This window comes from Pterocles gutturalis, unplaced genomic scaffold (genome assembly GCF_000699245.1).
Source record: "Pterocles gutturalis isolate BGI_N339 unplaced genomic scaffold, ASM69924v1 scaffold21520, whole genome shotgun sequence".
Classification (NCBI taxonomy): domain Eukaryota; kingdom Metazoa; phylum Chordata; class Aves; order Pterocliformes; family Pteroclidae; genus Pterocles; species Pterocles gutturalis.
The window spans coordinates 4016-31920 of NW_010138771.1; the positions used below are offsets into that span (position 1 = coordinate 4016).

Consider the following 27905-nt stretch of genomic DNA (forward strand, 5'->3'; position numbering starts at 1 on the left):
TCCCTCTCTCTGCTTTGCAACCTCTGAGAAGCTGTGAGAGACTGTAGAAATGAGAGGAACTGTTAACTATATTTGTCTCCTGTATCTTAGAAACCAGGGGGGAGAGGAAGCAGAAGTTAATAATATTTCTCCTCTTGGTTTCTTGGTTTCCTTCTGAACAATGGCAGTTCGGTTGAGGAGCTGAGGACAAGGCTGTAAGAAATGTTGTACGAAGCTATTTGTTATGCGATAGCTGCTGGCAGGCTCGAAACTTTCTGTTGACAGATAAACACGGAAATCTCAAGCTTTTGACATTGAGTAAGACTTTGCATAGGGAAGACTTGCGATTAGATCTTCTATTTTACATATAATGAAATGCACCATGGGGTCCAGATGGGGATCGGGGTGTTAGTAACTGGGGGAGTCAGCATGAAGCGAGCTCTGCTGGGTGATACACAGCCTCTCTGGCCAGGGTTTGAGCTGGATGTTGTGCTTGGGCGTGACTGGGGAAAGGTTTCCATTAATCAAAGCTGAGACGTCGCTCTGTTTTCCTGGGCTCTTGGGCGAACAGGGAGATGGGAATGAGAGCTTGCAGGAGTGAACGTGGCTGTTCGTCATGTGTCTCATCGCTGGTCACAATCTCAGTGTTTCTTACATGAGAAACATCAGCGTTTGGTGGTATGGACAGCAGGTGATTCCAAAAACGACATGAATTTGCGGCGTGAACAGCAGATGCTGGCGTACATCATGTTTAGACCGAGGTAATAAGGTAGGTTTAGCAGAAAGCCTGACTGCCTTTGGCATAGGTCAAAATAAACTGGCAAAGCCCAATGTAAACAGAAAACAGGCGGTCCCCAGGGAAAATATTAATGGTTTTCACATAAACCCACATTTTTATGAGAGTAGTAGTTTCCAGGCAGGTTTAAACAACATATCTGTATTCACCTCATGGGATGAACCTTTGGCTGTGCTAATGTCACTGGGAGTTTTGCCATGGACCACAGCGGGGCAAGGCTTTACTCCTTAGGAAATACTTAATGGTGCTTATCCAGGATCATTCCTGTGCACATGTTGCAAATGTACTTGGCCAGAGCAGCAGCTGCAGAGCAACTGGCAGAACGGGAGAGAAGCAGAATAGCTTAGTGAATGAATTAAAAATACATCCCAAAACTTTCTAAGTGGACATGGATAGAAATGAAGTTCAAGTGAAGCTGATTTATGAATAATAGATGTGGGATTTTTTTTTCTCTCCTAGGCAGGAAATATAATGAGTAGAAATAAAAAAGATAAAAAGGGGCAGGTTTGCAAACTTACTTGTTAGTGACCTGATAATCCCTATTAAGATCTGGAAATTCCTTTCCACCCTGTAATGCAGATAAGCAAGTCTCATAGTTCTAGTGGCTAAGTCTGTGAAACCTTTGTACTTGAGCAATCTCTCTCTAAATTTCAGTTTCCTTTCAACACATTAAAATGTACCAGGATGTAGCCGTGAAAGCCTCCATTTCTCCCGCTGAGGTCTGAGGTTTGAGCTGTGCATGCTGTGAAGAGGTCAAAGTAGATCCATAAAGCTATCTTGGGGAATGTTCCTTCCAGGAATGTACACCTGTATAAACTGAGGAGCAGCTGGACAGACAGCTATGTCTTTCATATAATGATTTGGGACCAAAATTAGCAGCTTGGAAGGCGTGAGGATAGCCATCCGCTCACACTGCCAGCCGTCGAGCATGAGGCTGAGACTGAAGAGCATCAGGGGAATGAAGCTATTTTGGCTGCTTGCCCAGGCCTGGAGAACTCCATCCTGCAACAAATAAACAGCTGGGGGACTTAATCTTTTAAAAAATAAAACACAGTGTGTATTTGTCTTAGTTCCTGATCGTGGTATGCAGATGCTAGCTTTGCACAGGGGCAGAAGGAAGCGTGTGGTTAAAAAAAAAAAAAAAAAAAGCAGATAGCATGGTGACAAGAGGGATCCAAGAAACTTAGAAAAGACAGTGGGGGGTCGCAAGGTGGCCTGCAGGTCATGGCTCTGTTGGTGGCTGTGCCTGACACCGAGGCATGGTCAGCATCAGGATTAGTGCCCTTGGTCTGGGGTGGAAGATGGCACTTTCCTTCAGGCTGCAGTGGTGCAGTGGGTGAGAAAGCTTCTTGATGGGAAGAACCTTACTGTGTTGGAAAATGCTCTGGTTTTGTTAATTCCTGTAAAGAGTGACTTCAGGATGTCTCCTGAGAAGTCCTCTTGAGAGCAAACCCCCAGGTGCTGGCCTTCCTGGCTGTTGCAAGCAGAAGTTGGCCAACTCCTGTATTGCTTCAGCCACCGAAAGAATTAGAGATTGCAATGTGGCCAATTCTTGTGACCTTTCTGTTTATCTCCCTCTCTCCCCCCCCTTAAAGACACATCTTCTGAACTTACAATATTTTGTCTGAGTCTGCACTAAAATAAAGAGGGGATCTGGGACGCCCAGCATGATATGCAGTTGAAATGTCACCCAGACAAATTAACTGGTCAGAAAGCTGGTGCCGATACAGACTGCTGTCTGCAAAACCTTTCGTCTCTGGGATCCTTTGGTGTGGCCGTACTGACCTGCTGTTCCATCTTGGGCTCTTTTTGGAAAGAGGAGAAAAACTTGTATTTAATCCGTGGCTTTTCTCTTAATCCTCTCTTCCTTTGTATTATGATGTTTAGATATTTTAGTTCAGGGAAAAAAGCTTTTGTTTTTCTTGAAAATTTTATTTGGTTTAGTTTTAGAATAGCAGTCATCAAAAAGATGCTTTTGCTAAATATTGAATATTTGTTCAATGAGAAAAAGTGATACAGAACAGAAGCACCTGGATTTACCAAAGGATTCCTAAGGTTGTATTATGTTTCTTCTTAAAGTAGTTTTTAATTTAAAGATAATAAATTCCTGGCAGTAAAAGGCAGTGGAACAGCAATTAATGCTGTAAAGTTTTAGTCTTGTCAGTTAATTTAGTCTCTCTGTGTGCTAAACCATACAGGAAATAAACCTTCTTTTTATTGCAAACCACAGGAGCCTCATGCAATACTTGTCTGCGCTTTTAACTCCTTTCCTAACCAGAGTTCAGCTCTCAGCAGACAAACAAAACAAAAAAATGTTTTTCCTCTCTACTCTCTTTGCCATCCAGGGCTCCTCATTGCCAACGTAAATTCACAGATTCTGAAAAATAATTACATTATCAGCTGTTTCAATAAACCAGCCAAACTGTAGCTCTCCGCTGTCTATGATGCGTGTTGATCTAAGGCTATTTTTTCAGCCTGCTTCCCCAGTAACTACCGGCCAGCACGGACTGCTGAGACCTGTCCTGGAGCCCTCTACAAAAACGAAGATAAAGGAGGAATAGTTCTTCTGGCTTTCAGGGAGAGACTGGCTAAAAATACCAAACTCAGCACCTGACTTCAGTGGTGAGGTCCAGACTTTCAGGACTAAAGCCCTTTTCAAAGCTAGAGCAAGTAGGTTTTCCATGGCACCCTCAGTCCCTTGTCCCCTGTTTTTCTCAGCCACATTGAGAACATCTCTAGGAATATGTTATGTTCCAGAGAGTTTTCTGTGTCTCATGTGATACTGAGCCTGATTATCTTGGAGATGAATGCTGTGTGTTCAGTTGCGTTGTACTCAGTGCATGAAGCCTGTCTGTAAGACTGGACTGCGGTGTATTTGATGCTCTTTGTAGAAACAGCCAAAATTATCCCTAACCCAAATAACAAAGTAAATAAGCAGTGATTTGAAACAATAATTATTCCTGCCAGCTAACAGCTTAGAAGGGGAAGCTCTGAGAGGTGAAAGCTGCATTCAGAATTGTTCAAGGAGTCTGCGACAGAGGTATGATGCTGATGGGTGGGGAGCGGGTGGCTGTGGGGCTGTTCCCAGGTCCCACACTGGTGGGACAGCATGTCCTCCCTGCAGGGATGGACTGGCTGCAGACACATAGTACTGGCGTTAACCCAGACGGCTTTGTCAGTGTACAAGTGGGAACGTTATGCGAGGTTTCTTGAAGCCTGCAGTTCTCTGCTGTTCTGCCCGAGTTGTGCCAGACAACTAACTCTGTGAATGTCAGTAATGATTAATGAGGGAAAATTCAGAAACTGTGACAACAGGTTTGTTGTTAGACTTCTGCTAACTTTAAACCTTGCTCAGATAAGTGGAGTTGCTGGAGTTGTTCTGGCTGATACGTCATGAGTTCATTCCAGACCCTGGGGCAGTTTTTGTTAAGCAGGTGCTGGGGTTTGCACTTCCTTTTCCCGGGGTAGTCTTGGAAGCCTGGTGGTCGCCATAATGCAATGTGTGTTTGGTTCCTTTGTCTGCTTTTCCTGCTGCTCTCATGTTTGTGATGTTCAGGAGTTAACGTTAGTTTTATACTGGTTTTTGGGAGGAGCAGATCTGTTTGTTTTTATTTAATCCTGTGACACTGTGACTTGGTGCATGTTAGATGTCCAAGGGAATAAAGTCTGCCAAATTCCAAGTCTGCTGCAGAAAAAACCAGCGCATAATAAATGAAGAGTTCATATTCTGCTGCTGCTTATCCTTTATTAACGGACAACCGAGATAATGGAGCCTGTATTCCCGCAGTAGGAAGCTGTCTGACTGTTGGTTTTGGACCAGACGAGCAGTTTTCAGGCTTATGAAAGTCAAATGCCACAAAACTGGCTTAGAAAATTACCAAGGGTCAATTTATTTTGTGTTGTAGTGGTGGTGTTTTCCTTTTGCTTATGACAATTCTGGGTGGTGCATGGATGGTATCAGTGCACGTGGTTAAAGCCATGGCTTTGTGATACGTCAGTGTTTCTTTAGATTCTCATCTAAGGCAAGAGAAGGGGAGGCTTAGGTCTGGAAGTTTGGTTTTGCAAGATAGATTTAATTTGGCTATCTTCAGTAGTCTAGTCATGAAAGAAACTAGAAAAAATCCTGACATATGAATATTTGCAGTTGCAAATCCTTTCTTTTACTGAATGGAGCAAAGGCCAGAGACAGGAATGACCTGAGGCCACGGTTTGATATATGCTTTCAGTTGGTATAGCTCCTGGGAGAGGCAGTCCTGCAGCATCTCCTGGCTTGTTCTCTTCCCTGCCTTGTGCCTTTCCTTGTGATGGCACTTGTGTTTGCGTGTCAGCACGGAGAGCTGGTCTGACGCCCTCCAAAACAATTCTGCTGCATGACTGGAAGAGGTTCTCCAGCTCCAGTTGATTTATGAAGGTTGAATGTGGATCGTCCCAGTGGTAAGATGTGCATCCCCAACAGTCCCTCCTGGATAACCATCCCCAAACCCAGCACTGGAGGAGGTGAGGTCTGGGAGCAGACTGGGCAGAGCCCCTGCATGGGGATGGGCAGACTTCTGATGCTTGAAGGGCTCTGGGTGTCTGAATTTCAAGCTGCTGCCAGCCGGTACCCAGAGACTGAGGCTGCTTCAAGTGCAAAGTTCATCCTTAATCAAACAGGGCTCCTGGTGGGGCTGTTTGCAGAAATCACGTGAAGGGAGGGGAGAATTGTGCTGCTGTCACTCCTCCTGAGGCCGCAGGGGCTTGACACCTAGCGTGAGGATGGAGTTAAGCAGCAGTCAGCCATCCCCGTGTTTTAAATCAAGTGCGGATCATTCCTTTTGAGAGAGGACACGTGTGAGTCTGACACCTCTCCAGATCTGAAACACCCCACCCAGCGTTCGCAGTTGGCAGCTTCATTTGCATTCACTGTTTTTCTGTGTTCAGGCTGTTAGATTGTCTATAAAAAGCATTTGCTTATCGAGGTTTGGTGCCTCTTCTAGTAACAGCTCTGGTGCTGCCAGCCCCTTCTTGTGACTTCTTGGGTTTTAACTCTTCCCTTGCCCAGCTGCTGAAGATCTTGTGTTTCATGTGTGCAGAAAGAGGTAAAAAGGGCTTGCTGCTGTCCCATGAACAGACATCTCTATTTTTGGCTAATGATGGAAAGAGATTTGAAATGTTAAAAGCTTGCGTTAAAATCCCTGAAAATGGAAGTTTTGGCTGTGTGGGGATTGTTTGTTTTTGAGAACCAGATAAATAATCCTGTTGAGCATTACTGTGACTTTTCACTTAACTTAAAAAAAAAGAAAAAAAAAAAAGAAGGGAAGAACCTGAGCAAACAAAACCAAAAAGCTAATCTGTTGATGTACGGAGGGATCTGTGTTTGGAGAGGTGACTGATGGTCCCCACAGGCACTGTACATCAGCCAGTGCAGTAATGTACGTGCTCAGGGCATGCCAAGAGCATCACAGTTTAAAAATGCAGATAACATATGGTAACTGTTCATATTGTATATAAATCTTTGTCTGAACCACACGGTGGGGGGCAGGAGCTGTTCAGACATATGGTGCAGCCAAGGTTTGTTAATTATTGCACGTCAGTCACTAGTATCAGTGGTTGGCCAGACATAAAGCTTTCTGTCGAAGTGCCACTTACCTGCTGATTGAAAAGTAATGTTGTGCAGGGTTTAGTAAATCCAGGTGAGCAAGGACTGATGTGGACTATGCAGAGATCCTTATTTTTTCCCCTTAGATTTAGAAACGGATCACTTCCGAGTCGTTGAATGTATAGTGGTTCTTTTTTCCCACAACAGTTAATTACCTGATTGTCAGTATAAGTCAGTGTGTTGGGCATAGAGCTTATAAGCAAAGAGTAAAGATGAGCACACATGGAGTGAGTATCTGGTTATTTGAACCAGATCACAGCAGTAAATTCACTCCTTGGTAGCTCCTTCCTCCAGGATGAACTCTGAATGTGTTTCCAGCTGAGGATCTCCAGGTAACTAGGGAAAACCTTTCCTTAAGAAAAGCATGAGAGACACATGAGAGAAATGCATGTTTATTGTAGCACAATGAGTTAATCCATATTTGTGATAAAACCTTGAGATAACATTCTTTATTACTTCTATGCTTCTAGTCTTTTAACAGGCAGTGGCTGCTGTGGAGAAGAGCACTGGCATCCTGACTTCTACATAACTCTGATTTGGCAGTAGTGACGCTTTTTAAGCACCTTACAGAATTAATAAAAAACATCTCAAGCAGACAGTAGAGGGACGTTTAACTTCTTTTTTTTTGGTGAGGACACAGATCTGCACAGCTGTCCAGAACTTGTGTGAGTTTTGTGCATGTGGCTAGTAGGGTTGTGGCTGAGCTGGGCTCTTGGGCAGAACAAGTAGGATGCTGCCAATGGGGTACATGAGCCTTGGCAGGCCAGGAAATGCTAAATGAGTGACTGAAAAGAAAAATATTGGTACTGGCCAGTAGGGAGAAGAGCTAAAGGTCACAGTGTCACCCTCCTTTTCCTTGCAGCCAAAAGAGAGAAAGATTTCCATCAGAATTTGGTGACTTTGGTAGGAAAAGCGGTGGGTTTTCAGCAGACAGGGAACCATTTTCATGTACTGGAACAAAATCTGAATTTATTAAATTGTGTTTTTACACATTGTCTTTAGATGTTGACAATGATAAGATGTTCTGTTTTAGACACCTGGTAGCACCACAATAGCCCTTGACAAGCAGGTATAAAGGATGAATGGATTCACCTTGGACTCAAGCTGTTATAATACATTGGTCCTTAAGGTGCCTTCATAGAAAGTAAACTTAGAACACATTAAAAAGTAATCAAGCCTTCATTATGCAGTGCTGCTACTGCTGTTTGCCAGAAGCTGAGAAGATATAAATAAGGAGATGTTACTTGTCCTCATACTTGACTAATGGGTAAAGGAATCTGCTTTTGGCCACTGCAGGAGGAAAGTAGCTAAACAGACATTCAATGTGATGCAGCAAGTCAGTTCTGACCTATTTATGGCCTTTTAGTATCTTATTAGAGTTGACTGTAATAGAGCTTCAGTAGAATTGGCTGTACTGCATGTCTGACACAAAGCTAGTGACATTCAGAAACCCTGCTGCAACATGAAACTTGAATCCCGTGTACATTTAAATGGATGAATCGATACCATTTGAGTCCGAATATTTTTGATTGTTCACTAACAGTCACAACTGCAAGACTAACCAAGGTGAACTTAGAGATTTGCTTCTCTCAGCTGCTTATGCGAGTATGCCCACAACATGATTAAGGGGTTGCTTAATGTACTCCAGCCTCGAGTTTTGCTAGCAGATGTCTACTTTTGTGGGTACCAAGTGACAAATACCCCAAATCACCATGTAGTGTAACTGTAAAGAGCCTTTGGAATCCTCTTTCTGAGCCGTTGCTTTCCACAACCGTTGCACTCCTGATGAATGCTTCTGAACGGAATTAGGCTGAGATTAGTTTTCTAAATTAGCATCTTTCAAATTATGATTATATTACTTTATTCTTTCCTTTGCAGCAATAAGAAAAAAGGTTTCTTATTTTTTCTTACTAATTCCTTGAACTTCAATAGCAAGTCAGCGACCCAGCAATTAGGAGCCTGCTCAGCAGGCTGCTGTAGGTCTGTACCAAACAGGAGCCAGGCCTGTGTTACCGGCTGAACTTTGCAAAGCAGGCTAAGGGAACTGAAAGCCAAACTCCTGCTGGAGATTTTTGTTCTCTTTGCAGTCTGTGTCAAGGAGGAGGTGGGTGAGTGGGAGTTAGGTCCGTAAGTGCCCTGGGAGAATCCTGATCTCCAGGACTTTATTATATGGAGGTGACATTAACTTTCATGGTTAGTTCTTCTGGTACAAAAAAAACCTGTTGAATGCAGTGCAGTCTTTTGATTTGGGTTTTGTTGGTGTGGGATTTAACAAATTTTTAGGCCTTGGGTTATTGAATGAATGCACTTACAATGGCATTATAATCCATAAGCTTTTATTTTTGTTCTCGTGAATCAGCTTTTCCATTTATGTAACTTTCTATGGTTTCTGGAGCAACTTGTGGTCTTGTTTTGGGAAGCACTGACTTTGTCCTTTGTTCTAGCTATATTCTTGTATTGTGCCGCAAAATCTGATCTGTAGTGTGGTACCTTACGCCTGGATAATGCCCCATTGCAGGCAGACCACATGTTTCCAGACATGATGCAACGTCCAGGTTAGGTTGCAAAAAGCTTTTGATAGCATGGATTTTTCCCCCAGCCCCGCTCTGAGTGATGGGTTTGCATCCTTTCACCCCAGGACTTTTTTTTCTGCTTTTAAAAAGTCTTTTCCAGAGCCATACGTGAGAAATGGGAATCAGGTTGCTGCTCTCGCTGTGACCTGGAGCCCATTCCCTCCTGCCCTGGGTCTCAGGCTGGCAGCCTGGGGTCGGTGGGTGCCTGGTGGGAAGAACCATTTCCAAACAACTTCGAAGCTGTTGGGGGCAAACCACATCAAGACAGAGCTGCTGTAGCATCTCTGCAGGGCACGTGTTGCTATGCCATGGGCTTTCCCAAAGGGCCCTGGGGGCACAGACTAAGTACATACAGAGTCCATCTGGACACTGCCTAATTTCTGCAAAAAAAAAGCAGCACAAGTACAGCATGAGATTTTCTAGCCTCCTGTGTTTGATTTAAGTCATGTAAGTTCATGGTGGTTTTGCTGTATTTGTCCTCAGTCTCATTCCTTACAGACCAGAAACCAAGCATTGGGAGAGAGAATGATGACCCTACGTGTGATGCTCAGCTTAAAATAGCCAGAACAAAGAAGTGGTTTGAGTTCTGTAATTATAATTGCCCAGACCTAAAAATAGGCAGATGTTCTACCAGGCAGAGAGAAATAAGAGTGAGACGCGACTCGCTGGGAGACACCTCAGAGACAGCCTGCAAAGCTCTGATCAGGCAGGTCATTGCTGTAGGTGTCTACGAGTTTCCCACCCTTTGACTACCATTTGCAGGGGATGGTGGCCACCAGCACCACCAGAACTGGCACCTCTGAATTTTAAGCTAATATGGGGGGGAAAAGGCGGGTGCGAAATCTGGCTTGTTCATACGAATAAAAACAACAAAACCAGTTTATACAAAAAACCTGGCTCCTTGAATATTACAGTAAAAACCGAGAAGACTCTGACGGGGGCCAGGACCAAGCCTGCTCAGAGGTGTTTTGTCCCTGAAGGGAGTCCTGCTGTAGTGTCCTGGGGGGGGAACAAGCTTAGGGGGGCTGTCAGGAATTCGTGACATTTAAATACATAGCTGAGCTGCCCGTCATTAAACTCCTACAAATTCAGTTGTACTGGGAGGAAAAATTATAAGCATTTTGCAGCTAATTTGCAAGTATTAGCTTCTGCATTAGCAACTCACATGAGGAAGGCAGCATCATTTTAGAAATTAGATGAGAAATATTAAAAAAAAAAAAAAACCAAACCAATTTTTTTTTAAAATTCCAAAAAGTGTCTGTGAATGCCCATAGTGTTAGCCAGCCCCAGCAGCAGAGGTGGTCAAGTCCTAGAGTCACAGTGGGCAACTCAGACTGCAGGATGCGCTGCAGCAAGTTAATTTGTCTTGGCAGCAGCACCGCATTCCTCATGCTGCCCCGCTCCCTTCAAAGAAAACCGTTTTCTGGGTATTTCCACCTCGGCTGCAGTGTGCAAAAGGATGGTGCTGCTGGCTGCTGCTGGAGTTTGCTGAAGATCTCTTCTTTTCCCGTTCACTGTTAAAATTTGAGCATATCAATCTTGAAAAGGTACTGAACAATTTGGAGAACTGATGGTTACCAGTCTGGCTACAAACAGTACCATCATCTGGGCATTTGAACTTTTCACTATTCTGCACAAAGCAGGTATCTCCTGTAATTTAAAGAATTGAACCCCTAACAATGAAACAGCTTAAAATAATCACTGGCTTAAAATGCAACTGCTTCAAAGGTGTAGTTGCTTTTTGTTATCTAGAACCCAGAAGACTGGAATTGGAAATGGTAAAAAACCTTTTAAAGCTGGTTTTGTCTCTAAACTAGATGGAGAAGTGTGCAAGATGTAGATCTGCCGTAAGGTGTTCCTTCTGTGCTGCCCTGGTGCTGGCTCTCAGCTGTGAGGTTGGGAGCAGCAGCTCAGGCCACGTGAAAGATGCTATAAGCGATGATATAACCACGGCTGGGAACTTTACAGGAAGTCTCTTTAAAGTTCTTTAATTCTCACAGCAATGTATGAGCCATTTAATTGCATCTTTTGGAGGTCAGGACACAGGACCCACAGAAACGGTGCAGAACGCCTGGTGCTGAGCGCCAGGATGGCAGAGCTGCAGCCGTCTTATGGGCACTGGGAAGTTTGTTGTGGGATCAAACCAGCAGCACTCAAACTGTAAACTTGCTTCAGTTTCCAGTGGTCTATAAATAGATTTCCAAAACATGTCTATTGTCCAACAAGGAATTTATTTATAAACTGAAAAAATAACAAGACTTAAACCCAAAATCCCCTCCTGGCCAGCAATGCAAACTAGAGTGTTCTTTTGTATGTGTATGCCTGTGTATACCAAATAAGACAGAAGATTCTTTGAAGTAAATTTCAATGAAGTGTTTAAAACAACTGTTTCCTTGCTGCGGGGTAGGTCTCAGAGAGGCTGGCTGTCGGATGGCCAGTTTACAGTCCTGGCTGGAGCTGGGGATGGAGTATCGCCTGCTCGCTGGGCCAGGGTCCTGCAGCATCACTCCTGCCTCTTTCCTGTTTATTATCTTTTTGTTGAGCTCTTTTTTTTTTTTTTTTTCTTCCCCCCCAAGGAGTAGAGATTTGAAGGAGGAAAAAAAAAATATTAAGTCTGAAATATTGCAGCATTTTCTGGAAAGTTTTCTGCCTGCTTTGGGGTTAAAGCTCCATTTTTGATGGACTGCAATTTATTGGAAAATGTCACCCATATCTACTCTTGGCAGCTTTGAGGTGGTTTCTGTTGCGTTACTGATGTCATCCACTGGTGTGAGTTAGATCTTAGAACAGCAAATTGAACTTCTGGTGTGTAATCAAGTGAGGCACCATAATCCTAAACTACTGATTTTCATAACTCCACTCTACGCACATGCTCTGCTGAAAGCTTAATGTTTCGTGATTGGCTTGTAACTGGAATGAAAGAAAATCTTGATACACAAGGGTATCTTAGGAAAAAAAAAAAAGAGCCAGCTGGAAGCATGAGCTTCTAATGTTGCTTGTGCAGATTTTGTAGGCAGGAGATTATAGGTTGCTGGTGAGATTTTGGTTAACCTCCAAGCACTTGCCATAAAGCTATTTCAGTCTTTGGAACAGACAGTGAAAACCAAACCCAACCGAAAATAGATTCATTTGGTTAAATGTTTCCTTTCAACATTACCTTAGGAACATCAGCAAAAAGTATAATGTTTCCACTCACCTGAGTAATTTTAGCTGTTTTTCCTAGAAGCATGAGTCAGTGTGTTCAGGCTAAGAAACCAGGGGTGTGTTTCTGGGATTGGGAAGGGAGCAAAATGGACTTTCACGAGGGCATTCTTGTTTCCCCAAGCAGGGGAGCGGTGACCTCCAGCAGGATGTGGCCCTTCTTCTTGGCAGCACTGACTTCTGCTGCTCCCCACCCCAACCCTTCTCCTTCCATCCCTCTGTCTCCATCCCACCTCCACCCCTGGGGTTTTGCCCCATTTCTATCCATTTATCTCTGTCCCATCCGCTCCTGCCCGCAGCCTCTTTCCTTCCTTGCAGTTGCCTCCCCAGCCCTGTCTGCGGTTTGTCTATCCTCCTTGTGCTTTTGTGTCTATCCACGAGTCCTTCTGCCTCACCAGTGCTGGTCCCCCAGCCTCAGGACCCTGCGTCAGCAGCATTGCTCTCGGTTCCCCAGCTCCTGCGCTGACTGCATGCACGTTCCCGGCTTTCCGCTGGTGCTCCCTGCCCTGCAAAATGTGTCAGGAGCACTCAGTATAAACACGGATTTTTGTGTTTGCAAACTGCGGTTAGCTGCAGGCCAAAGTAGTTTTAGACATGACGGTTGTTTGCAGAGGACAACGTGCAGTATCTGGAAAGGTGCTGGCCGGTGTCCATGCCCAGTTAGGCAACTGGGAGAGCTTTTTTTAGGAAGCGAGCGCTACGCGTTGACAGGCGCATCCTGAAGAAAGGCTCCTCGCTCCTTCCCAAACATGGGCAGCAGGAACCATCATCTTCCAGGCTCTTGTCCCGAGGAGAGCTTATTCCCTTTCGTGTAAGACAAAATACCCTGACGTGGTAGCAGGCGTCTCTTGCTCTATTTTAGGCTCTTCCCGTGGATTCCAGTGCCTGAGATTAATAGAAGTTTTCTAAATAAAATCCTATAAAATCATGCAGTCTGGCAGCTCCGTGTCTGTTCTGCCCAGCGGCTGGTGCCATGTTTCTCTGGAGCATTTAATGCTCTTGTGTAAGTGCTTGTCACCGCGGTCGGAAGACTTGTCTGAGGAGCCGGGAGGAAGCTGTCGCCCCTTAATCTTCCAACTCTTTTTTTTTTTTTTTTTTAATTTTGTCTAGAAGACTAGGGTTTCAAACTAATATTACTCATGCATCAGCACCAGCTCTTTGCCTTTTTTTACAGTTCTTCAGAGAATTACCTCCTTTGGCTACAGATGTAGAGTGGCAGAGAGTCCAAAATGCCATGCATGTGTCCCACACAGTGTGTCTTCTAGCTCTTCATAAAGAGAGGGTTACTTGCTGCGGTAGCCCTCTGTAGTCATGGTTGTGAACTTGGGATCCAGGTGTGCTGCCTGTAGCTGAAAAAACAACCCAGAGACTGTCCTTGCTCCATGTATAGTTTAATAGGAGACTGTGAAAAAACTTAGTTTTCTGTTTTTTCTTAAAAATTTGGGGACATCTCAAAGTGTGTTCTAATTAAACAGCAGATTTTGGACAAGTGAAGGACCTGAGACTAATGAAAACTATCTGGATATGTAATTTACAAATGTTTGGAAATGGTTACTTAAAATTTAACTAGTTTGAGGAGAAAAATTTCCATTTATTCCCAGGTCAGTACATTGCCGTAGATACTGACCACGGGCAGAGGAGTTTACAGTTACAAGGACCTTTCCCTTATTTTAGTCCTACTGAATAGTTCATGAAGGAAGTGCTTGCTGCTGCTTTTTTTTTTTTTTTTTTCTTCTGAGCTGCATGATATGAGGGAGAAAAACTTCCCCTGACTGCTCTGTTCTGCTGTGACAGAGCAAAGAAATCTCTTGCCAGTAGATTTGAGTCTGCTGAGAGACATTTTTCTATACAGCCTGTAACATGAATTATTTCCTCGGGGTGTTATAACTTGTCCATTTTTATTTACTTTTACCCTTGATCAAAACTAGCTAATGCCCAGCCATATTCGGCTGTTTAAGGGTACAAGGGTACTTGCTAGTCGAGTTTATCGGCTTCTCCGCTGACATGTTAGGAGGAATTACGTTGGCTCCTGCAGCCATGGGCAGGCAGCTTCCCCGCTGAAGCTGGGAGCACGTTTTTCCTCCGTTGGGAGAGCAGGGTTGGTCCCTTTGCACTATACTGAGCTAGATGCAGTGCAAGATCCAGGTTTTTTTAAAAACAAACCACCCCACCCAAGGTCTGGTTTAACCTGGACTGGTTCCCTATCGTGGATTGTCACACGGCCAGCAGCGATGGCTCCAAAGGAGCTGCTAAAGAACGAGTCAACGGATGCTTAAAGACTGCCAAGGCATCGCAGCCTCCTCTTCGGAGACACCGGGCTCTGCTCTCCCAGCCCGCACCCTTCCAGAGCAGGACTTTAACCCTCACCCCCTCCCTTGCTCCCAGTCCCGCTCCGTGTCCCGTGGGTGCGGGGCTGGATGCGCCAGGGGCGCAGGCACCATATTTGGCTCTCAGCTGGCTGTGCCCTGACCCTGGCGCGGCTCACCGGGAGCTGCCTGTTTTCCCTTTGCCGTATATGGAGAGGCTGCTCGGGGAAGCTGGGTGCTGACCTGAATTAGCAGCAGCGCAACATCTGGATGAAGCGCTGCTTTTGGTGCACTGAGCTAATTAGGTTAAAGCCAGGGCTTGGACCGGTTTTGTAGTGAAGGGAATAATTTGAAGAGAACAAATTTCCATTAAATCCCTTTTTTTAATTGTTTGCCAGGATGAGCATGGTTATAATTTCCTTTATGGTGGTAAAGTCATGCAGAGAAAGAACAGAGCATAAGCAGAACATCGCTGTATCAGGAAGTCAATAATTTTTATATGACAGTAATAAAAACCACCTTTCCTGTAAAAAGCCAGCACAGTCTTTGCTGCACAGATCCTGCTTTTCACTTGGGTGCTGTGTGAGTGTGCAGAGGACAGGCTGCATCATGGAATCTCATCCAGCCTGGGCAGTCAGCACCCCAAGACTTTTACTTGAGATGAGCAAGGATGGGGGATGCAGGTTTGTGGCTCTCCAGAGACCACACCTGCCACCACTGAAACCTGGAGCAGAGCAGAAGAGGGGTTTTTTGTCCAAAGAATCATGAGCCAAAATTGCATTGAGATGTTACTGTTAGGGCCTCTGCAAGGGCACTGCTCACACCTTTGCTTTTGGTTGGAGACCCTTAAGGTTCACAACACTTACATGTGTATAGGGACAGAGTCTTTAGACTTCAGCCTGTTCAACTAGCTAGGACCCAAGTCAAGATATGACTCTGTAGAAGGTATCTTTTTATTTTAAGAATTTTCTTACTGCTTCTATTTTCAACCTGTCTTGCACCCCCTTTTTGCCACATTGAACCCTGGAATTGCATAATTGGCAGCAGAAAAAATAGTTTGACTCATTTTGTTTGCTTTCCCCCCCGCCCTCCTCTTTTGTGACAGATTAAAAAGCAGCAACAAGATGTGTTAGGTTTCTTGGAAGCTAATAAAATTGAATTTGAAGAAAAGGATATCGCCGCCAATGAGGAGAATCGGAAATGGATGCGTGAGAATGTCCCTGAAGACAGCCGGCCAGCAAGCGGGAACCCCCTGCCGCCCCGGCTCTTCAATGACAGCCGGTACCTCGGGGTAAGGGATGGCTCCAGGTCTCCATCTCTTCTCATCCCAGTCCTTTTACTCACTGCCATAGTCTGTATTTTGCTGTTGTGATCAGCAGGGAAGGACCTGGCCAGCTGTACATTCAAGCGTGGAAGGTGTTGGACATTTACCCCTCCTCTTGGGCTTTTAATAATAATTGATTCTTGAATATTCCAGTTCCACCATAGAGGAGAGATTAAAATTTGGAACTCCTGATTCTCAGGTCGTTGTGCTACTTACTGGTATGAGCCTACCACTGCCTGGCAATGTGTATATTTTTTTTTTCCTTTTTTTTTTTTCCTCTTACGGCTCCGAATAGTTACAGTTTTTTTAAATTCTCATGTTCACCATGATTGTGAACTTAACACTTCACGGAAATCTGGCACTGTGTGATGCAGCCAGTTCAGAGATCCGTTGAGTCTGCATGGGGTTTGCCAATATGTGTGGACCCCAGATTGCTCTGTACTATGTTCATCTTCCAGAACAAGTGCTCATATGCAGTGATGCCTGCCATGACCAGAAATCAGTTTTCTGATCCTTCCTGGGGTCAGTTTTTATGTAGTGCTTGCAAAATGAAGGCTATTGCGGTCCACTTACTCCAGTGCCTGGAACAGATTAAAACTCCTATTGCAAATACAATTCCTGCTTGTAATTATTTTAATGCTTGATCAAAAGTAAGTTGCCCTGCAGCACTTCTACTCAGCAGGCCATGCTTGAATGATTATTAGATTGACTGTTAATTTTATTTTTAAAACTTAATATAATCTGAAAAGTGCTCACAGTATGCATTCCTCTGGTGTTGTGTGTTGGTTTGTAAGTTGTTTTGCAGTCTGGTCCTGACCTACAAAGTCTGTAAGTCAGAACCTGCCAGTTCTGGACCTTTGTGAGGCAATTCTGTGGCTACTGAAAGAAATTGTTATTAATTTGCCAGGATTTTTTTCTTGCTTGTAATAAAAGCAGAACTTGAAACAATATCCACGGTGAGCTAATGTACCACTCGGATTTCAAAATTTTACTGGCTGTGGTTTTGACACGGAAAAAGGTTGGTTTGGAGTGACAAACGTAATGGTCAATCGCTGTCTGCAGCTGAAAGCTGAGACAGGGCTAGTCACAGAGAGTTGAAAATCTCTGCTCAGTTATTTCTCTTTAAAAACAAACAGAAAAAAAGAGGCAAATATTTCTGTACTAGTAGGAAGTCCGGTTGCAACAGTATTGCCCTTCTCCCTGGCTGTACTAGAGCTTTAGGGATGCAAGCAGATCACTGTGCAGTTGTCCTGTGTCAGTGAAATGTTGCCAAATTTCTGGTGCATTGCTGCAGCTGTGCAGCAGAACAGGGCTTTACTATGCAGTGGTGTGGGACAGGAAGAGAAAAAGCTGTATGCACCTAGAGCTGGACGCTTGCTTGCTTATCAGAGATGCTGCTAATGTGTCCCCAGCTGCAACCTGTGACAGTTTTGGGGAGAGGGATATCGATGCTTCAGGCCAGTTCTTGCTATGGGCTTATTTAATCCACAGAATTTTGGTTTATGTCACTTTGAACTTTTGAAGTTTGGTTGATTTGTGCAGCTACGATTCAAGTTACTACAGTTTAGCTTTCAGGAAGGTAAAAGTTAATTCTGTGACCGCATGCTTGAACTTCTTTGTGTCTTTATCTGATCTACCTCAAGCATCAACTTCCCTGTTCGTTTCATCTGATGCAGCATTACTGGCAGAGGAATGCGCAAATTGACTTTTACTGGCCTGTGCAGAGCAGAAAGGCTGTAACTGTAGATGCCCTGTGAGCTGGCATGAACCCTGCTCCTTAGTCACAGGCATTCCTTTCCTGGTGGATGCTATGAAGCAGACTGCCGGACTATGCACTAGCAAGATAAACAACCCCTTTGTTATCAAGCAGCCCCAGCGCTGTCAACAGAAGGGCTTCAGGGAGGATTTAACATAATCGTATACATTTTTATCCAACTAGCACCCGAATACTGCGTGTACAAATTGAACAATAATTTGACATCCCTGATCTCCAGGCAGCTTGAATTTTCTCTTCCCTGGACTTTCTTCTGTTCCAGCTGCAACAGCCTCTTCTTAGAGCTGCCCCTGCTCCGAACAAGCTGTTATTCTCCAACAGCATTTGCCATTTCTTAGGCTTTTGCCTACCAGACAGAGAAGCATGCGAAGCAGCGTGCCCGTAATGGCAGTGCTCTCCCTGACTTCAGCCGGAGACTGAGCCTGCTCTGAGCTGCTGCCTTGCCTTGGGCTTCTCAGCCAGGACTCCTGCATCAAAACATTCCCCAGTAAAGCTGGAGAAAGCTGCTACTGTTGCCCCAGTTAAAAAGGAGAGCAGGAAAGTCATAGGACAGCTATGTGCTGAGTTTGGGAATCAGTGAGGGAAGTATGCGGTAACTTGGACAAGGGTGGACTTGCACAAATCTTGTGGGTTCATCTGGTCGGTGTTTGGCAACTGCTGTTGCTGAGCCACACTGTGGGCTTTTGGCTTGCTCTTCCTAACTTAGCAGACGACTAAGCTGTGTTGTTTGTACTCTGTACAGCACTGCATTCTGCCTCAAATAGAAAAAAGAACAGTGAAGGAAGCATGTTTTATTGTTTCATTGTTTTTACCTTCATTTTCTTGGGAGGTGGTTGTGTGCATATTTGGAGCAACCATAGTGCACAATGAACAGTCCCACCTGATTTCCTTCATTTGCATAGACTAATCATTAATTGCAAACACAATGGGAAAGGATGTACTCTCAGTTTACAGGTTTAAATTTAACTTTTAACAGGTCTCAGAGTTAATGTCCATGGTTGCACAGTTGCCATTAGTAACCAGCAATTAGCAATGGCACCTGTGGACATAAGTGTTTCTGATGACAAGGTATGGCCTCAGCCCGCTCCTGCAGGAGGGACATCTGTGCCAGACCAGTGACAACTACCTTGCTATGGAGGCAGTCCCTCTGGGAAAGACAGGAGCACCTCACAGCAGCATCTTGTTGCTACAGATCCTGAAATTCCCAGCTTGTTGCTTTTCAGACAGTACAATTTCTTTGCTATCAGTGCTAACAATAAATATCTGAGGTGATGCTCTGAATTTTGCGTTCAGACACAGGCAGCAGTTTGCTTTGTGAGGGTTGGGTAACACACCAAACTGAGTTGTGATTATTTCTGACGATTCATACTTGTGTCTTCTGTTCCCCCCGCCTCCATCTCCCGACTCCCGTCATGAAGGACTACGAAGCTTTCTTTGAAGCTCGAGAGAACAATGCGGTATACGCGTTTTTAGGCTTGACTGCACCACCGGGTTCAAAGGTAGGTGTGCACGTTTCTCACAGTAAACCACAACCTGTATTTTACACCTTGTTCTGCACTGCTCATAGTAGGATATTTTATGTGTTCTGTGTTTGCCCCAATCAATCTATGTGCTGGCCTGATACTCAGTCTCCAGAGACTAACTCTCAGGCTTCAACGTCACAGCAACATGCTGTTGTTATGGGCTGGTTTATTTAGAGGATGCTGTGTACTCTGGAAGCATCTTCCTCCCACTCCTTCTGCCAGAAAAACTCTGTGTTCAGTACAGATGCTCTTTTGGTATCCTCACTGCAAAGCCACCCTGCTTATTGTTAAGTTAATGGAAGAACTTGTGTTGCTTTGGAAAGAAGAGCTGGGTCAAGTTCTTCACTAGTAATAATTGTCTCTTACCGTTGGATTTTTTTTTTTTTAATTGTACACTCTGGAAACAAGTGAAAGAGTAGTTAATATTTGCACTGAAGAATGCACAAGAAATCTAGATTTAAAAAGTTGTCACAAAATCAAAGAATTATTTCAATTCAGTGAAAAAACTTAATTCATGTGAGGTTTTGATGAGATTTTTGTACTAGAAAATACCTTGAAACCAGAGTTGCTGTTTTTGAAATAATGTGGTCTTGTTTCAGAGTAATTTTTTTCCTCCAGCTTGTTATCTGAAGCCTTGTTTTCCTTTGCCAATTACAAACTGGGTTGCTGCTTTGCGGATGCAATGGGCTGGAATTCCCCTTTTGATTTTGATAGGATAGGACAAGCCTGTTTTATACGTTTCACTTGACAGCAGCAGGATCCTCCAGGTCACTTCCAGCTTTCTTGTTCCAATGAACAATCACGCCATTTCTTTTCAACTTTATTCATGGAAGAGTTGAAGGTCATGCTGTGCACATCACTAAGAGACCTAATTTTAAAGGTGGATGACGATCCATCAGTATTAAGCGTTACAAGTTGTGGGTCAGATTGAAACAGTTTTGGGAGCCAAATTAATTTCTAGCAGTAGCTCCACTAATGTGAACGGCGTAGAAGGAAAAATTCTGCCTCGTTCAGAGAACTGCAGAGAGCAAAACCTGTGATACGTGCCCCAGTGTCAGGTGGTCAGCTGCACACAGGGCGATAGTCATGGAAATCTTATTTTAGTTTCTTGGAACATCTGCACAGCACTACACAAAAGATATGCAGGGTGGAGCCAAGGAGTGAGAAGGCAGGAAAGCCTGTGCGTTTTCCCTCACGGCTGAGATCTGGGAAGTGCAGTCATACTGGAGAGCAGTTGCTGCCACAATGAGTCAGGTCACCTGTCTCTACAACATTTATGCACATCGCTGCTTACTTAACCTGTCAGATGGCAGAAGCAGTCTGCAGGGCTATTAGTTGCTCCAATTCTGTCCTAAGCGGTGGCTTTTAAGGAAGAGGTGAGTTTTAAAGGGGAGAAACATAATGCATTTGTATTCTGCTGAATTTTCATGTGGCTTGCTACAGCACAGGGAGGTGCCTTTGAGCCGATGAAGATAACCTTTGTATAAGTGACCTTGTAGCCAGTGCATTCTGCTTTGGTCTGACTTTTAGTGTCTGTCCCACAGTTACACAATGTCAGATCAAGCTGATTGCCTGCTGCCGAGGAGGAGAAACTGATTTGTAGGTGCTGAAATTGGCATTTACAGCATAGCTGCGTGCAGCTTGGATATGATGCAGTAGTTAATGACACTGCCTCTGCTGCTACATAAAATGGAAAGAGTCTGGGATCAACCTGGGTGCTATTGCAAGAGAGGACCTTGACAGAAAACCTCCGTAAAATGTTGTCATGAGAGATTTGGAAAGTTGTTTGACTCTGAACACACAGGTCCAAGGGCTCAGAAGCGAGCGTGAGAAATGTAACTATTTCCTGAGCCTTGGTGGTCTGGTTTGCGCTTTGGCCACAGTCCTCCAGGGATGGAGGCTGAGTCTCCATCCCTGGAGGTATTTAAAAGACCTGTAGATGTGGCACTTAGGGACGTGGCCTAATGGTGGGCTTGGCGGTGTTAGGTTTACATAGGACTTGATGATCTACAAGGACTTTTCCAACCTAAATGATTCTGTGATTCAGTTATTAAAGGGAGAGGATTTTGTGAGTTAAAGGTTGTGATTAATTATGTAAGGACAGATGACATGCTCAGTGAGGGGCCTTGAGGAAAAGTATGAAAGAGGGATAATGTCTAATCTGAAAAGCTGAGCCAGGTAACTTGCAGGACCATGCCGAAGGAAATGGAGTTTGACCTATTAAGTTCTCTGCATTATTTGTACTCCCTTTCCTGGAGATGAGGGAAGTACCTCTCCAGCTTACCACTGCCTGTTTTGAAGATAAACACTTTGTCCTGCATTTTCTGGAAAAAAAAATAATATCTAGATGTCAGTTCTGTAGTGCCCATGACAGGTTAATGGAGTTGTTACAGAACCAAGGGAACCATCTCCTCTTTGTTACCATTCAAAGAACCACTTGTCTTTTAGATAATATCAAACAGCCTTTTTTCCCAGGCTTTGTAGTCGTTTTTAATCTTCCCTTCATTTTTCACCTGCCTTTTCTGCCATGAACTGGTAGGATGCCCTTGCACGAGCAGCGTGGCTGTGCAGCGATGTCCCGGCTCTGCTCTTTGACCCATGCCGTGCGGCCAGAGGAGCAGAGCACAGTCGGGGAGCGCAGCAGACCTGAGCCAGCGTTCCGAGCACGGCTGTTCCCACGCCCCTGCATTAAAAGGCAGCACGATGTGAGGCGCTTGGGCAGACAGCCAGGAAAACCAGAGTGATCCACCACGGCTAAGATAACGGAGATATGCGTGGTACTTCCTGCCCTGCGGGCTGGGGTCACACACAGTGTCCCCTCTCTTACAAGTCTTATAGACTTCTCGGAAATTCCCTTCTTAGTTCTTCCTCCTCCTTTTTTTTAATTTAACATACTGGCTTATGTTAACAACCATATTGTCGAGCCTGTTATCTTCAGTATTTCTACGCAGTCACCAAAGCAAACAACTCCATTACATAAAATTTGAGTTTAGCAGATGTCAAACTTTTTTCCTTTAAAATAAACCACACTGTCTACCCTGAAGTGCTGCAGCGAGAGAGCACTGTGGCTGTTCATCTTTTTGTAGGCCATGTTGCCGCTGACAGGTAATTAAATTAATTTTCAGCCAAAAGTACACTCATAGAAACCATCTTCAGAAAAAAATTCCTTTTGCATTTCTTCTGCTGTCATTCTGTTCCCATTTGTGCCCACCTTACAAAGGCTGAAAGAAGGCTGAAAAATGCAGACTATTGTTTTCTTCGTGTTCCTTCTGAAACACACGGAAAATTGTTAGAGGTTAGCTGATGTGTCTGCTAAACTGCTAAAACTTTCCCAGGAATGTTTGCACGTAGCCAAAAGGCACTAGAGCTGTCCAGGTCCATGGAAGAGCTGTGGGTTGGGAGCCCTGGGCATGGAGAGCAGGTGGAAGGCAGGAGTGGTTCCCAAGGAGCAGGTTCCCACTGGCTCGCTTCCCCTGCAGCAGGGAGCTGGGATTACTCAGCAGTGCCAGTGCCAGGACAGACCTGCTGCCAGCCCCGGGACGGAGCTCCCGGCTGAGCAGCTCCGAGCTGTGTCTGGCTAAGGACTCACAGGCTGCTCCCATCACCCTTCTAGAAGGCCAAAGCTAAATGCTGGCTCTTAGTCTTTTGGTAGGGTTTAGTTCAGAAAGTAAATTGTGTCTCTGCTGAGATCTTTTTTTTTTTTTTTTCCCTTCTTTTTTATTTTGATGTGGAGACTTTTATTAATGAAGAATTCTTTTTCCATTTCACCGTAGTTCTTAAAATAATTTTTGACCTCTAAACAGTTCTTGTGTCGTAACATGAAAAGAGGGATAACTTGTTATATCTGATCTTTTGTTTTAAACTTTCATGGTCAAAACTGGCTATGAGCACAGGTTGGAGTATTCCGCTTTGAGCTAGCTCGGAATGAAAGCCAGCACCACATGGGACTTGTTTTATAACGTCATCGTAGGCAGTGGGGGCTCTTTTCTTGAGTTCAGTGCTCCTCAATTCTCAATCACGTGTTGCTGCAGTTTTTGTTATGTCCTATGTTGGTGCTTAACGCAGGAATGTGTAAGTTGTCGCCTTTCATGAAGCACTAATATGTGTAATTCTGTTCTGCTCTTTCAGGAAGCTGAAGCACTGGCCAAGCAGCAAGCGTGAATTTCAACTGCCTTACATGTTCTGTAAAGGGAATTTCCACAGCTTTTTATAAAATAGTACAACTGTCTCTGCTTTGAGAAATATAGATGTGATTGCTAACATTTGATTGGTGCTTGCAGCATTCACTGTACGTAACACAAAGTTGAACACAAGATGAAACGTGAACATAAAGGTGTCGTAACCCGACTGCCCTGTGAGGTAGGCTGTTGAGGACAGACATTTCAAACCAGTTAATAAGCCTTTCCACTTAATGCCTAATGCGGTAAAAATTGAAGCAAAAAAAGGTTTTATCTAAAACTCCTGCTGCTCTCGTAATTGAGAATTAAAGTTAGACATTCTGTTCACAGTATTTTGTAGTTCATTATCTGAGCTTTCTCTGTCGAAAACTAGACAGCATTCGTCTGTAGTGTGATTTAGAACAACACATAAAACTCCTCCTTTGACCAATAAGTAATCTGTGGCAAAACTGTTCTCTGATAGCAACTGTCGGGTGACTTTCATTTGACCTCCAAGGATGTTTATGGCATCCCGAGTTAAATTGCCAAGATGTTGAACACCTGATTATAAATTTGTTAGTGGGATCTGTTGCTTAACAGAAACGAAATGGGGGAGAAATACAGATTCGAGACCCTGGGAAAATGTCAGAGATTTCCATAAAGGGTTTGATTGGATATCTCTCTGTTGTCTAGAATGTTTCTCAGCCATATAAGCATTTTTTACTGAGGTAGGGCATATCCACAGGATCCCTAATGTCCAATTAATTCCTTTAAGATTACTAGGATACCCTGGGTAGGTATTCCCATCGTTACAGGCCCACGCAGGACCCTTTGGGGCTTGTATTGTATGCGAGTTACAATCGAAGGATTGACAATAGAAATATGGCTCAAAATTAGGAGGTACTAAATGAAGGCAATTATTTCACTTATCAACAATCCAAGCTGCAAATTCCATTAATTGATTCCAAGGGAAATGTTTCAGACACTTTGGGGAATTTTGATTCTTTCCAGGGAGGTTAACATTCACCACTTCACGGTTAGTCCAGTTGAAAATTGGTACAGACCAGTTGTACTCAGTACACAGTGGTCGAATTGGCCATGATCTGACATCGTGTTTTTATTGGTCCCATGTACTTGTGGTCTGGGATCTGTGTTTATTGCCTGGATGACGGAGTTGTTGCGTCCCTCCAGATCCATTTCCACGGAATGCGATACAGTCCTCCTCCCACTTTCCCAACAGTTGCAATCTGACAGGTACTGAACGATAGAACTATAGCATTAAAAGGGGCATATTTGGGATGGAATACTTTTATCTGCTCCTCTTCTACTCTAAAAATTGTATTCCTGTGGCAAGCCAAATAAATAGGTGGCCCCCTTTTCCCAAACCAATTATTAAGTCTCTACAAGATCATATCTAATTCAATTTGGTGTCTTGGTTGCTGGAGTTTCAGTTGCTTTTTTTAATAAACCACTAAACCATTCAGCCATTCCTGAAGTCTGAGGATAATAGGGAACATGAAATACCCATTTTATGCCTTGTTCCTGTGCCCATTGTGCTACCTGATTATTTTTAAAATAGCGGAATCGGGCACCACAAAAGGTAGAGAGCACAGAGTGTATTATTACAAAGTTGGAAGCAGAGGAAACTGAAGGAATTAGTCATGAATTATTTTCACATAGTTTAAACTGTCTTGGCAATTCGTCCAGTTTGTGTAAACTTCAAGAAACTGTTATAGTACTAATAACACAGACGGGGTTACACCTAGAGATCCAACTACTTAAAACGTGGAAAACAAGCAACAGCATCCAAAACCTTGTCAGATACTAACTTTAGTGCCTGAGTTGCCTCAAAAATGTTACTGAATTTACAGAGTAATTTTTCAGCGTCTTTTCTGGGTTCAGATGCAGCTGTAGGTGGTATTGTGTAGTAGAGCCATTGTAGTCACTTTTGAAAGTTCTGTTTGTTCTTTTGTAGAATGGATATTAAAGATTTGTATTGTAACACACTGTACAGACGATAAAAAAAAATGCCATGTATTTCTCATTTAAGTGATCCGTGTGGGCTCTTTTGACAAAAAAAAAAAAAAAGTGATTTGGGCAATGGACAGCCGTTCCATCCCACCGCTGCCTAAGCCTGACTTGATTATATTGTCTGCAGGCAAGATCCAGTGCACCTCAGTGAAGCATGCGCTAATTCCCAGTCAGTGTTGCAAATAAGCCAAAACGGCCAGAAATGGCATTTCCTTACCTGTGTAAGGGTGAAAGCCTTTAATGTCTTTCTCTACAAAAATACCAGTTCACACTGCTTACAGCATTAGGCATCTTCTGGCATGGCCGAGTAGTCGTTAGATTCATATAGTATTTTTTCAAACAAGGAAATAAATATTTGAATAGCAGGAATTATTGTAATTAAGCAAGACTTTTTTTTAAGGTTTAAAAACTTATTTCCATTGTTATTGCCATATCATGAAGCTATTACAGGAGTTGTGAATCTGTTGAAGTGTCTTGCATTGGTGAATTTGCCATGTGCAATACTAACCTCTCTGTTCTCCCAGCGCTCATGAGATAGTCTGCATTTCTTGGTCATATTCTGCAAAAATACAAATAATTACAAGTGCCCTGAAGGATAAGAAACAGACTTACGAAGTGTGTCGGTAATTTAAAATGCATTTTGCACCACATAATGTAGCTATTCCCCGAATGCATCAAATGACAGCAAGAAAGATAAGAAGTCCTTGCTGTAGAGGATCATTCCAATAGCTCTGCACACACACATTTTGTTGTTCTTTGCTTTATGAAGACAGAGGAGCGGGTGGTACAGATCAGTAAAGGCTGTAAAATGTGTGTAGTGCTTTTTAAACACTTTCTGAAACAGTTCTGAAGTCTGAAATTAGGAACAGGAGAAAAGTAAAAACCTACGTTGACAAAGGTGTTCTAAAGTGCAGTAATGAAATACTTCCCTCAACAACATTTCTTTGGGTCTTTTGCTCCATTCACTACAACCGATGATTTTTGTCAACATCTGCTAAAAGAGAAATGCAGCTACCTGCTGTGGTCGGAGGAGAGCTCTGCTCCCAGCGAGCTCGTGATGAAACTGCCACAGACCTCCGAGCGAGCAGGATCTAGCCAAGTCAGTTAAATTCATGTTTTATCTCTTCTGATTTGGTAGTCCGGGAGCCAGTTTAAAGCTTGTGCTTACAAAAGCAAGCAGGGTATCAAAAGGCATAGAGATAGTTTAATGTTGCCTTACCTTCAAGGTTAACACACGCGTTTGTGCTTTTTCGTTAACAGGCTTTATCAGTAATGAGTGAAATTTTGTGCATTTTATTTTTAAAATCTTTCGGGGATGGTATTTAGGTGATGTTTTAAACCCAGTGTCCAGTTTTTGTTGTTCACTATGATTTAATCTTTCTGAACCGAGGTGATTTTTCTTTCTTAATATTGGCATAATCTTTATGTCTAAACGAGAGGTCAAGTTTTTGAGGAAGTATGTAAGAATACTGTGTGAAGCCTTGGGAAGAAAGTGGAATTTGACACACAAGTCACTATACGCAGCCAATTTGCTGTGTTTCCTGTCTAAGGGAAGTATGGTGTAAGTTTTCTGAATTAGAGCCATTAGGTTAGAGAAGCTGTAATTGGAAAGTCGCTGCCAAATTGTCAGTTCAGCGACCCAAAACATACCGAAACAAGGTCAATCTCTGTTTCTGGCAGTCAAGAAAATTGCCATGTTTAAGAAAGCAAAGTCACTCCCCTTGTCTGGTCCCCCACCCAGGCCATATGGTAGCGTTCAAACTGTATCAGCATTCTTGAGCGAGCTCTGGTGAGACAGACTGAATTCTTTCTTTGTCCAGGGAACAAGGCACCAACTGTAACCCACCAAAAATCTCTCTTTGTTGTGGGACTGCGTGTAAAACTTGCATTCATTTTGATGCAGATATCTTGCAGGAATTTAGGAGTGCTAGGAATGCATCGCCTATATGCGATTTTTCTTTTTCCCATACCTGTGTTAGGTTGATGATGGGCACAAGAGCTGAATTTGTTCATTTTTCTTTTCCCTGTGTAGAAGGAAGGCATTGAGGATTTAACCTGTATATTAACCATTCCTGCATCATACCAATAAAAGTGTTTTAGAATGCTTTCTCACACGATGGACTTGTTTGCATGGTTTGTTCACAATAAGTTGAAAGTGGAGTTTTCAAATGAAAATACTGCTTTATTTTAAAAGCACAGGATCTGTACAACAAAGTGAAAGCGGACAGGACAAATCAGCTTCACCCCACCCCTGCAGAGCTTGCTAAACACTCTCAGATGCTTTTTTTTGCAATGTGTAATCAATTACCTGTATGCTGCTCACAGCGAGGGAACTATGTTATTTACTATTGTGTTGCCAGAGGGTGGTGCAGGATACATTCTTAAACTAAAATTATTCATTTTTATCTCCTGTACTTGCCTGGTAGATCCAGCAGGTACATTCTTACAAGCTTTACAGGCTGAAGTCTTGCACCACCTAGGAGATCTTCTGTAGAGCTACAGAAGATGCATTCTCAGCCCCGGAACCACACGAGGATTTGCCCCAATCCCAGACTTCAATCACACCCTCTGAAGGCAATCAGTGACTTAGTTCTGTAAAGAGC

General features: G+C 43.6%; 1 protein-coding gene across 1 annotated transcript; it reads left to right on the top strand.

Annotated features, from left to right (window-relative positions):
• Positions 1–9441: 9441 nt before the first annotated feature.
• SH3BGRL (SH3 domain binding glutamate-rich protein like) lies at positions 9442–25304 on the top strand. The gene is made up of 6 exons (XM_010083138.1): positions 9442–9468; positions 13121–13138; positions 15599–15784; positions 19010–19090; positions 23243–23447; positions 24872–25304. The coding sequence occupies exons 1-5, from the start codon at positions 9442–9444 to the stop codon at positions 23273–23275; spliced, it is 345 nt and encodes a 114-aa protein (XP_010081440.1). The 3' UTR covers positions 23276–23447; positions 24872–25304.
• Positions 25305–27905: the final 2601 nt, after the last annotated feature.

Excerpts from the sequence above, each read along its gene's own strand:
- SH3BGRL (XM_010083138.1), top strand. The coding sequence starts at position 9,442 with ATGGTGGTTTTGCTGTATTTGTCCTCA. Across the intron at positions 15,785-19,009 it reads ATGACAGCCGGTACCTCGGG|GACTACGAAGCTTTCTTTGA; the intron begins GTAAGGGATGGC and ends CCCGTCATGAAG. Across the intron at positions 19,091-23,242 it reads CTGCACCACCGGGTTCAAAG|GAAGCTGAAGCACTGGCCAA; the intron begins GTAGGTGTGCAC and ends CTGCTCTTTCAG.